General features: G+C 35.9%; 1 protein-coding gene across 23 annotated transcripts in view; it reads left to right on the top strand.

Moving 5' to 3' along the window:
* The window catches only part of DZIP3 (DAZ interacting zinc finger protein 3), a 145,619-nt gene that overhangs the window by 113,793 nt on the left and 12,995 nt on the right, over positions 1-18,831 (top strand). For all 23 annotated transcript variants that reach the window (XM_058295892.1, XM_012524194.3, XM_058295883.1 and 20 more), the window contains 6 exons: positions 5,048-5,144; positions 6,574-6,677; positions 8,179-8,266; positions 9,783-9,884; positions 14,710-14,835; positions 17,315-17,454. In XM_058295892.1, the coding sequence (XP_058151875.1) occupies positions 5,048-5,144; positions 6,574-6,677; positions 8,179-8,266; positions 9,783-9,884; positions 14,710-14,835; positions 17,315-17,454 (657 nt within the window). The remainder of the gene's footprint in view (positions 1-5,047; positions 5,145-6,573; positions 6,678-8,178; positions 8,267-9,782; positions 9,885-14,709; positions 14,836-17,314; positions 17,455-18,831) is intronic.

Below are 18,831 nucleotides of genomic sequence, written 5' to 3'. Positions count from 1 at the left end.
ACTGCTGATTACCAAATCCAATGGATGTGTCAGGATGATGGGAACGAGTGTTGTTGGGGGGGGGAGAGGGGGGGTGGGGGGGGTGGGGTTGAATGGGACCTCACATATATATTTTTAATGTAATATTATTACAAAGTCAATAAAAAATAAAAAAATTAAAAAAAAAAAAAAAAAAAAGAAAGACTGCTGATTTTAGAGTGTTGTTTTCTGCTACTTTGCTAGAATTGTTTATAAGGTCTTGGAGCTTTGTTTTGGATTTTTCAGAACTTTCTGCATATAGGATCATGTCATCTGAAAACAGGGACAGTTTTACTCCTTCCTTTCCAATTTGGATGTCTTTTATTTCTTTTTTTTTTTGCCTAATTGCCCTGAAAACTTCCAGTACAATGTTGAATAACAGTAACATCAGTGGACATCGTTGTCTGGTTCCTGATCTTAGAGCAAGAATTCTTAACCTTTTCTGTTCCCTGGACCCCTTTGTCAGTCAGGTGAAAACCACAGACCCCTTCTTAGAATGTAGTGGCAGATAATTTTATGGTACTCAACTAGTACTGGATCTAACAGCTAACATAATGTCGAAGTATAGATGAGTGTAAGCAATTTTTCAAGATATGCAACAACTATAGTGTGATATGAAATGAATACTACTATAACTTATTGTATACATTCATATGTAAAGGAATGCAAGATTTCTATTAGAGGTCAGAGAAAATAAAGATAATAAGGTTTTGTTTTTTTTTTTCCCAATTAAAATTCATGGACCCCTGAAATCTTTCCACGGATCACCAAGGGGTTAAGGACCCCTGTCTCAGAGGGAATGCTTTCAGCCTTTCACCATTAAGTAGAATGTTAGCTGTAGGCCTTTCATATGTGCCCTTTATTGTACTGAGGAAGTTTCCTTCTCTTCCTAATTTTCTCAATGTTTTTATCATGAAGGGGTGATGGATTTTGTCAAATGCTTAACATGTTAACTTTGGGATTTATTTCCTGAGATGTCTGTTCGTTGGTTTTGTAACCAGTTGCTAATAAGTCAGAAATTTTCTTGAGCTTCAGCCCTCCCATCAGTAAAGTCTGACCAAGATCAGTGCAGTGTGCAGGGTTTTCCTGTCTTTTGAGGCTTCTGTTTTGTCTTGGGGTTTTGCTTGATAGTTGTTTTGGAATTTCTCTGTTTACAGAGTTTCGTGTCCCTCTGTTTCCCAGGAGGCAGACCTCCTTCTCCCAGGTACTTGATGCCAGACTTTGTTCCAAACTGTCCTCCTCTATGGTTTTTTTACACTTTTTTTTGTTGTCTCAGCTGTTTTTTCCTATAGGGCAAATTCTGGGAAGAGGGCACACTGGAGAGGACTTTCTTAAGTCATTCTTTAGCACCCCAAACAGGGCCAGGGACCCATGAAATGGGCACAGACCGACTCTAAAGTGCCCTAGGAAGGGGATCACAAAGGGCACCTAGAACTTCTCCAATGACTCCCCAAAGCTCATCTTTCCTGGCCTGCTCAGCAAATGCAGCCCTTCTACTAACAGTCCCCCAAAGCTCTGAGAAATTGCAGTGTCTTGAGTCTCCACTGCTACGACCCTTTCCTGGGTGGGTTGAAATAATGGCTGCCCTCTCAGCCATGTCCCCAGAAATCCAAATTCATTAATCAAAAGCTATAATCAGTGACTGGCCATGTCCACCCCTTGGGGAAGAGGATTCTTACATCACATTTTGTCACCAGTGAGCTAGCCAGGGACTGGGCCACACAGTGGCCTGCAGTGAGAGTGGGAGATGGACTCTTAATCACCACCACACAGAGAGCAATTTACTGTTCTTTACCGTATGTATCAGCCTTTTTCCTCCTGCTCTTCCCTGGATTCTTTACTGTGTTCTTCAGGCCTCTGGAGTTTCAAAATAGCTGTTTCAGATGGTTCCTGCCTGTATAGTGGTTGTTTTGGTAGAAGGACTGAGTCCTGGAGCTCCCTAGTCTGCCATCTCCCCACAATCCCTGATTCACATTTTTACTTGTAGGTAATTTTCAATAATATCTTTACTGAGGTGTAATTCACATACATAAAATTCATCCTGTTAAAGTGCACAATTCATAGGTTTTCAGTATATTCATAAAGTTGTACAACCAGCTATAATATTAGAACAATTTCATCATCCCCAAAAGAAATCCTTTACCCATTAGCAGTCATTTCTTATTTCTCCCTCCCCTGGCCTCTGGCCAAACACTTATTTACTTTTTGTGTCTATTGATTTACCTATTCTGGACATTTCACATAAATGGAATATTATAACAGGACCTTTTGTGACTGACTTCTTTCACTTAGCCTGTTTTCATGGTGCACCTATGCTTTAACACGTATCAGAACTTTTTTCCTTTCTATGGGTGAATATTTTCCATTATATGGAATAACTATGTATTATATATCTATTTATGAACATTTGGGTTGTTTCTACTCTTTGGCTATTATAAATAATTCTGTTATGAAAAATCATGTACAAGTTTTTGTGTGGATATATGTTTCACTTGGATGTATTCTGCCTAGGAGTGGAATTGCTGAGTTGTATGATAACTTTACATTTAAGATTTTGATCAACCGCCAAACTGTCTCCCAAAGTGGCTGCACCATTTTATATCACCAGTACAATATGAGGTTTCCAATTTGTCCACATCCTTGGAAACACTTGTTATTATCTGTCTTTGATTTTAGCTCTCCAAGTGGGTATAAAGTATTTCTTTGTTTTGATTTGCATTTTTTTCAGTGTCTAATAATATCAAACATCTTTTCATATGCTTATTATCCATTTACATATCTTCTTTCTAGAAATATCTATTCAAATCTTTTGTCAATTTTTTAAAATTTGGTTATTTTCCTTTTTATTATTGCATTGCAAGAGTTGTTTATAGATTCTGGATACTAGTCCCTTATCATATATAGGATTTGCAAATATTTTCTCCCACTTTCTTGATGGCATCCTTTGAAGCACAAAAGTTTTTAGTTTTGATGAGTTCTAGTTTGCTTTTCTTTTGTTTCTGTAAGTAAATTTTGTAAAATATTTAATGGCATAATAATTCATTACTCTGTATTAATAGATCTTTTTGGTCATTTTATGATTTTTCTCCTTAAAAAACTCAAAATATTAATAGTATTGTTTCATCAAGCTTCTCGTCAGTGTTTGTCATAGGCTCAAGCACCAGATGTTCCTAATACAAATACATTGAGGATAAGTTTTCTGAAAGTCTGTATTAAAATTGTATATTTTCAATTGAATATTTTCACTAAAGACAATTTGAATTTTGGCACTCAAGCATAGGAAGCTGAATGGGACAGGGAAAAAAGAAAGAAACCTCATAGATTGCTAGTTTCTGTCCATTTCCTTCACATAACATTTCTCACTTCCACCTCTCTTCCCATCTCTCAAGCTATAGGATTAGTTTTCATTCTAAGGTGTTGAATGTGAGCACTGAAATAACCAAATAAGAGTTTAATGCAGTGACTGAGCTTTATGATGGGGTTAATAAAAAACCTTTGTGACTGCTATTGTTGGGATAAAAAAAGGCTTGTAGACACTATTTTATGGTATAATTTATTAGTAATAATAGCATTTATTTAGTGCTTAATGTTTGTCAGGTACTGTTATAAATGTTTTACATATATTATTCCAATACATTTTCACATCAGCTCCTTTAGATATGATTTTCTTCATTTTTGCATCTAAGGAAATTGAGGCATAGAGTAAAGTAATTTGCCCAACATTTCACATTTAATGAGTCATGGAACAGTAACTACTCAGAGCCAAGCTTTTTTTTTTTTTTTAAGATTTTATTTTTTATTTATTTATCTCCCCTTCCCCACCTCCCCCCCATCCCAGCTGTCCGTTCTCTGTGTCTATTTGCTGCATGTTCTTCTTTGTCCGCCTCTGTTGTTGTCAGTGGCACGGGAATCTGTTGTTTCTTTTTGTTGCGTCATCTTGCTGCGTCATCTCTCCGTGTGTGCAGCACCATTCCAGGGCAGGCTGCACTTCCTTTCGCGCTGGGCGGCTCTCCTTACAGGGCCCACTCCTTGCGCGTGGGGCTCCCCTATGTGGGGGGCACCCCTGCGTGGCAGGGCAGTCCTTGAGCACATCAGCACTGTGCATGGGCCAGCTCCACACAGGTCAAGGAGGCCCGGGGTTTGAACCATGGACTTCCCATGTGGTAGACAGATGCCCTATCCACTGGGCCAAGTCTGCTTCCCAGAGCCAAGCTTTTAATCATCATTCCTATACTGACAACCTTAAAACTTCTTTGTTCTTTATTATTGTAAAGGAGAACAGTAAGGGTCTGTATTAGTCAGTCAAAGGGATGCTGATGCAAAATACCAGAAATCTGTTGGCTTTTATAAAGGGTATTTATTTGGGGTAGAAGCCCACAGTTATCAGGCCATAAAGCATAAGTTACTTCTCTCACCAAAGTCTATTGCCATGTGTTGGAGCAAGATGGCTGCCAATGATGTGAGGGTTCAGGCTTCCTGGGTTCCTCTCTTCCCAGGGCTTGCTTCTTTCTGGGCTCAGCAACTCTGCTATCTCCATAAGGCCTGCTGTAGACTATCAGGCAAACGGCTTGTTTTTCTTCCTGGAGCCATTTCTCTTTCCTCATAACCATGCTCCTCTGTGTGCTTACTCCCTAGGGCTTCAGCTCAAAATTCTTCACTCCCTTCTCTGTGGTGCAATTTCTCTGTGAGTCCCCACCAACAAAGCGGGCAGGGACGAAACATCCTACTGACGTGGCCCAATCAAAGCCTTAATCATTATTTAATGAAGTAAAAGTAAAACTTCTGAATTCAATACACTCCAGTACGCCCAGAGGAAAAGACCTGCTTACAAACATAATTCAATATTTCTTATTGGAATTCATCAATAATATCAAACTGCTACAGAAATAATGTCTTCTTTATTTGTATAGAATGTATACTTCCTCCGAAAAATCATTTTCCCACTCATAAAGTTTATATCATTATTCCTTCTGAATAAGATGAAAAAGGCTTTCCTTGATACTGACTCTTTAATGGTCATATGTTTCAGATCTCAGTGGGAAATAGAGAAGCATAACCTGGAAAGCACAGTTAAAACATACTTGAACAAACTGAATGCAGAAACCAGCAGAGCTCTAACAGCTGAGGTAAGAAAAAAATGGGGATAGTCAGGGAGGGAAGTCTTACCTGTCTACTAATATATTAAAGAACTAAAAAAGACAATTTAAGATAAGTCAGAAAAACACAGCTCAAACTCTTATGTTCTTTTTGACTCATTATTACAAGTTTGAAACACTTGAATGTTGATGATTTTATGTTGCTTTTCCCCAGTTGACTCTTAAGAAATTGGTCCGCTGCAATATGTATTACAAATGCAGGCATGTTGGGAAAATTCTTACAAAGCCATGTCACTAAGCCAAATTTCTAAGAATAACATTTCACTATTGCCATAATTCTTCCTGTCTCTTCTTCTCTACCCTGGTCTTCCAAAAACACAGATATATTATATGCCCTAATGTTAAAGGCAACTTAGCTTCCAGACCTAGAAAGTCAACCAATTTCTTCTGAATTAGCTCAGAATACTACAGCTAGAGCCTCTCAAAACAAATGTAATTGTATGTGTGTATGTAATTTTTGTTTATAAATAACCAAAATTGATACATGGTAAGATTCAAAGTTTTGGAGAGCTTGCTTACAATAAAACCATTTCAAAACCTTTTCACCCCTATCATAGGTAAGCTCTGTTCTCTAGAATAGTTGGGATTCCTGGAGTAATCAGCCAAAGGAATGTTATCTGAGTTCTAAATCACTGGAAAATACAGTGTTGAGGTACTAGCAAAAGAAAAACCCAGATTACCTTAAAAGCTTAAAAGCTCTTTGATTTTTTACTACTTTTAATCAAAAAGGAAAGTACCTTATGCTTCCTTTATTAATTTTAGAAATCAAGACGTTTCTAAAACCTAAAGCAGTCCGAGAGTGTAGTAACCCATCTTTAATGAATAGTGAGTGATTGGGAGTAAAAACACAATGGCTAAATGAGCAAGCATCAGTAATGGTGCAGAAAAGATTCCTCTTTTGGAAGAATGGACTAGATGACTTCCTAGGCCCAGTACAACTTTATGGTTCTCATTGGTCTGATTATTTCCTTATACCTTCATCAGTGAAAAAAAAGGGAGGACTTCTTTGGAGTGGTCTCAAACTTTGCTGCATATTAGAATCACCTGGGAGCTTTTAAAAATCCCAATGCTTAGGTTATACTCAATACAATTAAAATAGAATCTCTGGGGACCAAGTCATTATTTTTTAAGTTTCCCATATGATTCCAGTATGTATTCAGGTTTTAGAACTAACATTCTAGTGTGTTTACCAAGCCAGAAACCATTGAATTAAAAATTTTAAATCACATTGGTCAAAAAGAATTTTTAATGTCTCTTGAATGGTCTAGAAGCCTAGGTGCTGTTGGAAGAGGTTGAAAAAATAGTTTAAAATTTACTTGAGATGATTGACAAAAGAGTATGTTTACTTACAAGTACAAAGACCCCATCAGCCCTTTCTCTTTTTCTCAAAAATCTGCAGGTGTATTTCTTACAGTGTCGTAGAGATTTTGGTTTGCTTCATCTAGAGCAGACTGAAAAGGAGTGTCTCAGTCAGCTTGCCAGGGTGACTCACATGGCATCAAGGTAACCTTTCCCTCTTAGTCCATCTTGATTTCAGAGATATTCAAAAATTGCTCCAATGTTGAGCATAACTGTGATGTGTTTTACATATAAACATTGGAGTCTTTGAGATGAAGAAGGCTCCTTGTTTTTTTCAAACCTCAAAAGTCACTTAGTAACTTTAATGCTTTTACTTTGTTGCTTCAGGTGAAGCACTGAAAAATCTGTTGTGTGTAGTAATTGCTGACAGATTTTTTCCCTTCTTCCACAGTGATTTAGATAAAATAAATCTCAACCAGATACATGCATTAAGACCAGACATTTACAAAACATGGTGGATTCTACTTGAAAATCTCTTTTCTAATCATTTTCCCTTCTAATGCTTGATATTAAATACCTTTGGAGTATATTGGTGGAAAAACCATTATTAAACCTAAAATTATATGTTAATAGCAGTTTCCTGCTATGCTGTCAGTGAGTGGTTTTCAAATATTGGATAGGTTGCAACAGATACTCCTTAAATTTGTAATTTTCTGATTTGTACCTATAAATTTAAAGAATTAATTAAATTAGAATCTCTGAGACCAAGGCATTATTTTTAATTATAATTTTAATAATTATTGTTATTCTTTAATTTTAAAGTATAAGAATCTCTGATATGAAGTAAGATTTCTAAGATTTTCTGATGTGCTTTCTGTTTCTGGGAGCCCCATTGTAAGTGATGGGTCTATTTTTGCTTGCTAAAGGTAGAAGGGGTTCTCTATAAATTAGAATATTATGACACCTCTTTGTATGAACTGATTTTATTGATAATTTATTCTGCCCTTTTAAAGCTGTTGTCCTATGTGATTCTGGGATGGGTTTGCCCTTTGAAAGTCCATGCCAAACAAAATATTTCTTCTAGAGATAGCAAAACCCAAATCACCAAAGCTTTTTCTACTTTAATTAAAATTGTTTGGTGGGCATGGATTAGCACAGCTATTATGTTTGTGAAGTTTAAGCACTGTACAAAGGCAACAATCTAATTCATCCCCCCAGAGGAAGCACTTCTTTCTAATATGCTGTCTCTGATTTGCCAAAGAGCCAGACTGGCCAACCGTGGCTGTGTGAATGTCTAGGTTAATGTGAAGGTGGTCTAAAACCTTCTTCCAAGATGAATCAACATCTTTGAGAATGTGTCTATATTAAATGGTTAAGGCAATTTCCCTCTATGGCTTTCTCTGCTTCCCTCCTTTATTGGAGGAATTCCTATATAATACGTCCCAAGAAATGATACCATCAAGATAGAAAAAAACTGTCTTCTGGAGGCATAGTTATGTTTCCTCTTGAAAAAAGATTTGTGATAGATTCTATTTTATATTTAATTTTTATTAACAAGCCCTTTCACTAAGGTAATTGTTGGCATTGGAGGCAATTCTGTTGTTGTTTTACATTATTTACATATATGCTAGAGAACATAATGGAAGTTTTGGAAACCTAGATGGTATAGATAAAATTTTTTCTTGTGTTTCTCTTTCTACACCAGCAACCTGGAATCACTTCAATTAAAAGCTGCAGTAGACAGTTGGAATGCCATTGTGGCAGATGTTAGAAACAAGATTGCCTTCCTCAGGGTAGGTCCTAAAGTATATATAGTGTAAATTGGCTGAATGTTATGGGTGGTATATACTTAACAAGATATCTAAAATTTAAAGCAGTTATTAGGAAATTTAAGGAAAATATATTCATTCATTTCAATTATTAATGTTTATTTCTTTGACTTAAGATTGGTCCCTGCCATGTAGTTCGTTGCAGTTAACATCCTAGATTCATACACATGGTCTTTTAAATCCTTATTTGATCCCCATATTCCAGGAAATTATAAACTAAATAATTGTGCTTCACACCTAATTTCCCTAGAATTCCAAAGCTAAGTCTGTCCCAATAAAAAGTAAATGTTTTAACTTTGTGTGAGTAATAATGTGTTACAGAATTAAAAGGAAAATCAGGTAGGCCTGTATTAGTTTTCAGTTTTGACTTTTTAATGTAATTATTCCATAATGCAAAATAATACATTCTTAATTATTGGTTTCATAGAATTAGGACCATGCTGAAGGTAATTGAATGAAGTAACCCACTGTATATTTATGAATGAATTGATTTTAGAAACTTTTTGAATTTATATTTTAAGACTGATATTAATGTTGATTGTTTTGTGATTTCACAACACTGCCCATGAAACAATGAAGTTCAGTTGTGAAGAGCTTTCTCAAACTACTACAAACTGGTCCAATTTCTCCTTGGTGGTCTTGTCTATTTCTCCCTCTTGGTTTCTTATTCAGGATCTAACAATACTTGACATTTAGAAATATATTTATTCTATATATTCAAAGGTCTGGCCTTGAAAGACCTGCTCCTTGTTCTCTATTCCTGGTTTTCTCAAGTGCATGTCCTCTGTGGAAGTTTCTAACTGTTTTAGTTTCTAAGACATTTTTTTCCCATTTCCTATGGTTGCTTACAAAATAATACAGTAAAGTAAAATGGTGACTGCTAAAAATTTTGGAAACATATTAAGCTTCAAGAGTTGAGTCTCATTTTTGACAGAAACCCAAGAGAATAAACTAAAGGTAGATATGGAAATGGAATGAGTCAGAGTATAGTTTTTAAAATGAACAAAATGAGGATATTGAATGAATATTCCCTAAAAATTCCCCTCCAGTTTTTAAAATGAACATTTGCAAGTGGTTCAACTCTGTGTTTTGTTTAACTTTTTTCTACCTATTTATCAGCCAGTATATTATTTATAGCTCTTTAGGCTTTCAGAATCTTCAGTCACTTGATATTGGTGGTATCTATTTTGGGGTGGAAGATTATGGGAGGGCTGAGGTATTATCAAAAGGGATCTGTGAATTATGTATCTCTGTATTCTGTCACTGAAGACACACTTCTAAAAATACAATTATTTACATGTGGGGAGAATGGACAATAAAATTGCTTGATGTCAAAAAAAGAGGTTCTCAATGTTGAAAGGGTTGGGAATCACTCTTCTGTGTTATATTAATCCTAGCTGTGCATCAAATATTCCTATATGCTGTTTCTTTGAAGTTGATTGTGCTCTAAAATATTGTTTCTCTCCTATTCTTCCACTAGACACAGTACAATGAACAAATTAACAAGGTGAAACAAGGATTTGCTTTGAGTACCTTGCCTCCAGTACAACTTCCTCCACCACCACCCAGTCCTGAGATACTGGTAAGAGTCTGACATTTTTAAAAATTGTCAACGTCATCTTGATAGAACACTGTAAAACACTGAATAAGCCATATGTTTAATATATGTTCCAAATGATATAACACATGTTGTTAATGCAAGATTTAAGTATGTCCATACCTGCCAGTCTCCAAAAGATGAAATTATTTGGCTGACTCAGGTGAGGCCAATGCATAGATTATATCACTGGAATTTAGTGCTGCATTTGACATCTGAAGAGGTCACATTTTCTCATTCAATCCATTACCCTTAGTTACACTGTGAAAGATAACTGATGAAGACCCAGAATTCCCAGCACCCTCATATTACCCCTGAATGACAAACATCTCAACTTAGTAGGCTAGAATTCACCTTTCTTCTTCTATTTTAGGCTTTTTTCCCTTCACTTTTACCTTCTTTTATACCTTCAACAGCAAAGACAGCTTCCACTTGTACCCCTTTCCTGCTTTTCATTAGGAAGGCATTTGGAAGTCACATCACCTTCAAAAGACCCTTTAAAGAGAATACAATAAGTTGATTTTTTTTGTTTTTACTATCATAATAGATCTAGGGATAGGAGGAGAGAAGGTAAGAGATGTTAGAACCCTGAAAATGTTATTTCTACATATGGTTCAATATAAAAAAGAATTTAGAAATTATATGAATTGTTTGGAGTTAACACTGTTTCAAAAGCATAATCCAGAGTTGAAAGCATTGTGTAAAACACTGTGGTCTTTATTTTTATTTTTTTAATATATTTTTTTAAAAAAGAAATTTAGATTACATAAATGTTACATAAAAAATACAGGGGATTCCTATATGCCCCACTCCCTACCCCTCCCACATTTTCCCACATCAACATCATTCATTTTGTGGTACCTTTGCTACAATTGATGAACACATCTTGGAGCATTGCCATTAAGTGTGGATTATAGTTTACATTATAGTTTACACTCTCTCCTGTACATTTTTGTAAGTTACAAGATATACAGTGGCCTGTATCTGGCACTGCATTGTCATTTAGGACAATTCCCAAGTCCTGAAAATGCTCCCAAATTACGCCTCTTTTTCCCTCTCCCTCCTCTCAGAATCTCCAGTGGCCACTCCCTCCACATCAATGATAAGAGATCTTTCATTACAATAAGCCTATAGTAGAATAACAATAAGTCTACTCTAGTCCATCCCCCAATCCTGAGGATTCTAGGATGGTGATGCTCACTCCACCTCTAATTAAGGTGGGGTTTAGATCCCCTGGGGCAGATGGATGGAACTGTCTTACCTGCAACTGCAGACTCTCTTTGTTCCTTGGGATGATTGTTATACATCATCATCTCCTTATTAGTTGTCCTGAGTGAGTCCAATGACTGGAGAGTAGGTGTTACAACTCTGCTGAGATTCAAAGTTCAACTGGTACATGGACAACCCAAAGATTTAAATCTCTTGAACATACACCTATCAACACTAGTACTAACTATAGGTTCAAACAGAAGGGGCAGAAGAGTCTGTCATACTGGGGAACATAAATTTTCAAGTAGGGCTCACTGAGAGGTGCCAAACTCCTGAGCTGTCTGTCCTGCCTATAATGTATAGATGTCTCCAGAGCCCTCAGAAGCCCTGCTATTTGAAGGAATATTTACTTTGGCAGTTAATGAGTTCCTGCTGAGACATGCATAAGCATAACATCTGGAATGAACTCCAGACTCACTTTGAAGTCTCTTAACCATAAATTCATTTGTCTTTAACCTTTCCCCCTTTGGTCAAGGTCTTTTTCCAGTTGCATTGCTAGTTGGTGCTTGGTAGTAATCTCTTGGTGCCAGAAAAGCTCATCCCCAGAATTCATGTCCCATGCTGCAGGAGGAGAACAGGTAACACATTTATATGCTGAGTTTGACTTCGTGTGAGGCCACATTTGTGCAACAAAGAGGATCTCAGGAGGTAATGCTTAGGTACCCTATAATACTAGGCTAAGTTTCAATTTCAGAAGTAAAGGTTCATAACTATAGCCATCACAATCAAGGGCTCATCAATGGTCCCTCTTCCTTCACTAGTCACTGCCCCTGCACTCAGCTTTTTATATTCTTGGTCAACTCATTTTCTTTAGGTACACTGTATTATGAACATTAAAATTATCCCAGGCTTGGAAAACCATCACATGTAACTACCCTAACAGAGAATGTATTGAGTAACTTACAGAGAATCCCTAAGAATTACCTGTGAGTAGAAAAATATATTCTTGGTAGGATTTCTAGAAACCCTGTACCTTCTGCCCATAATCAAACTGTGTCTATAGGTTGTAATTAAAGTTTCCCATGACTCTAAATATAAAAATGAAGGACTTGGAAGCTAGATATAGAGTTGTTCTAATATAGTCCAACTCTAAGTACTTTTGTATCCAAGGATCTTGGGGCCATGATTTTCTCTTTGATTATTAAATTCAGCCACATTTCCCAGGTTTCAGTCCTTGGCTTCTCATAATTCAAAATAAACTTTGACTTTCCTGGAACCTAACCAGCATAAGTCTTCACTTTACTGATACCACTAGTATTCTGTAGCTAAGAGACATAGTCAAATGTGACCTCTAGCCCCTCTACACATTTATGTCTTTACCAAGAGACTTTCTTAAGTCTGCTTTGGCTTACTCAGATTTAGTCAAGGGCAAAACCCACCAGCAGTTAGGCTCTATGGCAGTTCATAAGCTCCCTTTTGGTAGCATTCTGAGAGATGCATGTGTATCTTTTGTGCTTCCTAACCAGTCATTACTGTGCTTGCTCAAAGCTCAAAGTTGTGTTAAAATATAAGCATCAGTGATCAAGGAACATTAGTAGAATGATAAGAGAACAAATGCTAGAAATGTTACAATGCTATTTGCTACAAATTGAGGCAGTATTATACAATAGAAATAAACTAGAGAGAAGTGGGTTCAGGTCCAAACTCTGCCAATAGCTGTGTTGATCTTGAGAAAATCAACTGTTCTGGACTTTGATTTTCCTATCTATATTATTCTAGATTATCTGATCACTATGAATTTAGTATACAACTCTGGTGATTCCAGTATTCTAAGTGGTCACTGGAAACTTTAAATATGTAAGTAAAGATATAACCTAGGAAGTCTGGAATAATGAGGAATGGTCAAGGTTTAACCCAGGATTTTTATGAGTTTTATTTTATCTTGGTCTCTGGACCCTGGCTACCTAATGCTCAAAGAAATGGCAGTTAATTGTTGTCCTCAGAGAGAGCAGGACTATTGACTCTACTCATGTTTAAAAACTTTACATTTTGAAAAGTTTGAAACATATGTATAAGTAGAGAGAATAGTATAATGAACCTCTCATACCCAAGAGCCAGCTTCAAAATTATCAATATTTTGTCAGTCTTACTTCATATCATCCCCATCTTTTTCATCCCTGTTAGAGTATTTTCAAGCACACCCAGATATATATTTTCTTCCATAGTATAATAAGAAGAGGACTCTTATTAATAGACATAATAAAGCTACCATTATCTTACCTAAGACAATTATATATTTTAATATCAAATACCCAGTTGGAGTTTACATTTCCTAATTGTCTTAAAAATGTTTTTTTTTTTAATAAGCTCAACAATATTTCTGACTATAAATATCCTTATTTTAAAAAAATGATCTAAACAAGGTCCATACTTTGCATTTGGCTCATTGGTCTCTTAAAATTCCTTAAATCTGTTAGTCATTCAGGTACTCACTCCCTCTCTTTTATTCATGTTGTGTTTTGTTGAAGAACTATGTTACTAATACTGTTTAATTCTCCACATAATTAATTTAACTGATTGCATCTTCGTGGTATCATTGTTTATGACCCACTATTTCCTGTAAACTCATCTAGGGCCTTGGTTAGAATTAGGTTCATTATTTTGGCCAGAGTATTTCATAGGTAGTGGTATGATATACACATCAGAAGATACAGGGTATCTCTCCTTCAGTGATGTTAAGATTCACATCTCATCCTTATCTATCCATGGTAACATTCCCCATTAGCCTTTCACCTGCTGGTTTTAGGGTCATAACTTAGAGCTATTGATGTTGCTCATATTTTTAGCAGCAAATAGTTATTGAACTCCTGCTTAATCCCAGTGATAGGCCTGGCATATGATAGATACTCAATAATTCTGTCCCTTTCTGTACTCCACCTAGCAAAGTATCCATCTCACTGGTAGCTGCTAAGAAGGGCTAGCTTTTCACAGTTCCCTGGGAAGTGTAGTCATACACACAAGCATGTCTACAAATCACTGTGAGAGACAAAAAAAGCTAGAGTCTATCACCCAGGCCCACTTCATTTCATTCTTCCACTCTACTTTGAATAACACATGAAGTTTCTAGCAAGTGGTGCAAGGTCCACCCAATACATGACAAAGTAGTATTTTCCATAGACAACTTAGTTTATTTTGTGAAATTTGTATCAATATTATTCACTAACATGGACAGCATTCATTGGGGATCTCCTTTTCATATTCTGTATTATCTCATGGAGAAGAAACCGTAAAGATCATCTAACTCAACTCTTTCATTTTATAGATTAGTAACTTGGAATCCAAGGTTACCTAGCTAGGTAGAGAGAAAGTGGGACTAGAATCTAACTCTCTATCCTATTTAATGCTCTTTCTAGTATATCTCACTGCCTTTTACTTTTCCAAATATTCTTTTATTTAACTAATGTTATGGCATACATTTTTTCTAATGTCTTAGAATTTCAAATCACTGTTTTCTCCCAAACATTGCTCTATGAGTTTAGATCACTGCACATGTAAAACTATAACATACTTTGTATGGTTTTTTTTTCCTTTTCTATTTTAGATGCAGCAGTTCTTGGGAAGACCCCTTGCTAAAGAATCTTTCTTTAGACCTATATTTGCTGTTCCTCCAATGCCTACAGTTTGCCCTGGAGTCATCTCTGCCCCTGGTCAACCTAGAGCCCCCCTGGTACAGAGCCTTTCTTTCTGGAATAGACATTAACTAGTTCTATATTACTAGAGTAGGCTTTTTGAATGGTGTCTTTCCTTTGTGTATTTATTTATTGGATATAATGATAATGATGGTGATTCAGAGATGGTGGTGACGATGTAACAATTGAATGAATTCTTCTGTGTGAGGCACTGTGCTAAGGAATTTACATATATTATTTGTTTCATTATTTGATATTAGTTTAGTTTCTGAATACAAAGATAACTATATTTTTTATTGCAGAGAGTTCTTTCATTTACAGTTTTGCTTCTATAACATGAAATAGTACATGGTAGCTTGTTTTACCATAGATTTTTAATAATTTTTTTTATAACATGGTTGTGGGGTAGGTTGAAAGGTAAAGAATCCAAGTCACAACAAATTTATACCATGAAGCTAAAGAAAAAGTGTTTAACTTTATCTATAAATAGACGATATAAATAACATCACCTTGGGACATAAACTATGAAGTTATAAATCCTCCTTGCTCTCAAACTGTCAGATAACAAGGATTTTTCAAACATAAACAAGGAATAGAGAAATTTAACATGACTAGGATTATTAGTTTAATTTTGGCTAAGTTAAACTTCTTTTATTCAAAGAAAAATCTCCCAAAAGAGTGATGTTAGATATAATTAATGAAAATTTCTCTCATCTCAAATATCTCATAAGTAAGTCCTAGTCAGTTGTTTTAATTTTTAAAATCTGTACCTAATATATATATATATTGCTAAGTCTCCTTTTGAAATATATAGTCAGATGGACCCTATCAATTTTCCAAGAGGCAGCCTCTCTGCAAAAAAATATGTATATAGGCCTTAGCATTTAAACAAGTACCACATCTTTTATTACCAGGATATTATACAGTGTTCTTCACTCAGTTTGGTTTGCCCACCATTCCAAAACTGAAAAATCAAAGTATCCCAACCCTCTATTATGATACTTTCTGATTCCTGGAAAACAACTTGATACTGAGCCAAGCTCGGATTTCCAAAGTAGTATCCATGACCCTTCCATGATTTATTAAGCCTTGTTCAAATTATTCCTTTGGCTTTTGCTAGCTGCTTTTTTTTTTTTTTTAAGATTTTATTTTTATTTATTTCTCTCCCCTCCCCCCGTTGTCTGCTCTCTGTGTCCGTTCACTGTGTGTTCTTCTGTGTCCGCCTGCATTCTTGTTAGTGGCACCGGGACTCTGTGTCTCTCTTTGTTGCGTCATCTTGCTGCATCAGCTCTCCATGTATGCAGTGTCACTCCTGGCAGCCTGCCCTTTTTTTGCATGGGATGGCTCTCCTTGAGGGGCACACTCCTTGCATGTGGGGCTCCCCTACGTGGGGGAAACCCCTGCATGGCACGGCAGTCCTTGCACACATCAGCACTGCTCATAGGCTAGCTCACCACATGGGCCAGGAGGCCCTGGGTTTGAACCCTAGACCTCCTATGTGGTAGGTGGATGCTCTATCAGTTGAGCCAAATCTGCTTCCTGCTAGTTGCTATTTTTTATGTGTAATAACCTTATATCAAAAAGCATCTGTAGATTTTTAGATAAGCAGTGCCATGTATATAATTATTCTAGTAATCATATTAGCACTCCAAAAACATTCACTTATTGAGATTAATTAGAATCTTCATGGCTTTAAGAAGGAGCTACCATAGAAAAATGGGGAAAACATTTGTCTGATGGTTGCATGGCACAGAGGTGTCTCAATAGTTCCACACTGCCTGTGTCTGTAACATTAATGAAACCTTGGACAGAGAAATTTTGGTAGTATTCCTACCTTTATTTAGTTGATTTAAAATTCATCTTTTTAATTTTTCTAATTATAGAAGTAATAAGTACTAATCTTAAAAAATAAAAGCAAAAAATATGTAAATATACAAACTGGAAAGCAAAATGACCCTTCAATTGAAGCCCCAATTTACAGATTATTGTCTAACTTTACAGACCTTTTCTTGTTTACACACCCACATACACATTTTTAAATAAAAAGGAGTCATACCACACATGACTTTTTAAAAATTAAACATTTCATGGACATCTCTCATTTTAGGACATATAGATGTATTCCAGTTTGAAAGGATTTCATTAGATGTGTCATAATTTATTTACTCATTTCTCTATTAATAGACTTTGGGCTGGTTTTTTTTTTCAGTTTTTCACTGTTATGAATAAAGCAATAAACATCTGCATATATTTCTATACATGCATGCAATTACTGAAACTAGCGTGTCCCATTTTTAATATAAGAGAATTTATAAATTATTAGAAATACTATTGTACTAGGTAAGATAAAATATTAAACAAAGATTGTATACATCAGTATTTCTCTTATTCTTCATTCTATCCATTTTTATTTACTCTGAGATATGGAAATATCTTATTGTCTTGGAAGGTTATTTTCTAATAATTGAAGCTGAGGGTTTGTATTTTTTCCTACTGACCAAAATTGTTCTCTCGCAGATGACTGGCATAGCCTGGACAGTGCCAGCTCCTGTGGGAGAGGCTTTGCTTCCCAGTGCAGGTCTGGGAAGTGACCCTTCCATGATGAACTGGGACAGGATTACGGACAGGCTGAAAACTGCATTTCCACAACAGACCAGGTACCTTAGTTTTTCTTTAGTGGTGAGTACAGATAATATTCTGTAGTTTGCATAGCTATAATTATGGCACTGCAACATTTCAAAGACACTTACATGCAAAAAGCAACAGACCGTTCTTGATCATGGCTCTGTTAAGGAAAATGAAAATCTTACCAAGAAAGGATAGTGTTCAATAGAAATGTTAAACATTACTAAGTTATTAGTCATGAGAGAATTAGCTCTTTTAATTTAGGTTTGCTTGTATATTGAAAGTAAACTAATTGTAAACCTATCCAATTTTAATTCTACCAGCTGCAGTGATTATCTTAATAACCTATTTCCAAAGTGAATTTTTTCTTTATTTTTAAAGGAGCTTTAGATTACATAAATGTTATATTGAAAATTTTAATATAGAGGATTCCCATATACCCCACCTCTTCCCCCTCCCATACTTCCCCCATTGACATCTTTCGTTAGTGTAGTACATTTGTTAAAATTGATGAACATATATTGAAGCATTGCTACTAAGCAAGGTCTATAGTTCACATTATGGTTTATACTTTGCACTGCACACTTTTATAGGTTTTGACAAAATGTATAACAGCTTGTATCCATCACTGCAATATCATGCAGAACAATTCCAATGTCCCCCAAATGCCCCATTACACCTATTCTTCCCTCTCCATTCCCTCATAACTTCTGATGACCACTGTCTTTTTATCAATGTTACAAGTTCTTCCATTGCTAGAAAAATAATAAATCTACTTTAGTCCATAGTTGCACCCCCTCCCCCTTATGTTTTTCACTCCTCAATCTTGAGGATTTGGGAATGATGATGCCCACTCTGCTTCCAAATGAGAGGGGCCTTAGACCCCATGGGGCAGATAGAAGGAACTGTTTTACTTATAGTTGTAGATACTTTCTGTTTTGGGGGATGGGTGTTGTCCATCATGATCCTTTCGTTAGTTGTCCTGGTCGAGTCCAATGAACTGGAGAGTAAGTGTTGGCTGCAACTTTGCTGAGAATCAGGGCTCAACTTGCATATGACAGCTGGAAGATTTAAGTCTTGGGACATATATTTAATGGCTAATTATAAGTGCTAATTATAAGTTCCATAAATTGGGCAGAAGAACCATGTGTAGGAAAATTTAAGTTGGTTGTATGCTATGTAAACCCAAACATCATGAGGTTTTACTTTTCTATTTCCTTAGTTTTATTGAGAGCCCTTATAGTTCCTTTGTTGGGGAACACAGTTAAATGCATTTCATGTGCCTTTCACAGTTCTGACTTTAGCAGAAATATATTTAATTCTACTCCTACAGAAATAAAATTTCTCTTATCTTGACTCTGTTATCAAAGAAAATAATTCTAATTTTCATCAAAATTTTCATATGAAGA

This window comes from Dasypus novemcinctus, chromosome 4 (genome assembly GCF_030445035.2).
Source record: "Dasypus novemcinctus isolate mDasNov1 chromosome 4, mDasNov1.1.hap2, whole genome shotgun sequence".
Taxonomy (NCBI): domain Eukaryota; kingdom Metazoa; phylum Chordata; class Mammalia; order Cingulata; family Dasypodidae; genus Dasypus; species Dasypus novemcinctus.
The sequence above is the reverse complement of the archived record's forward strand: the minus strand, read 5'-3'. Positions and strand labels throughout refer to the sequence as shown.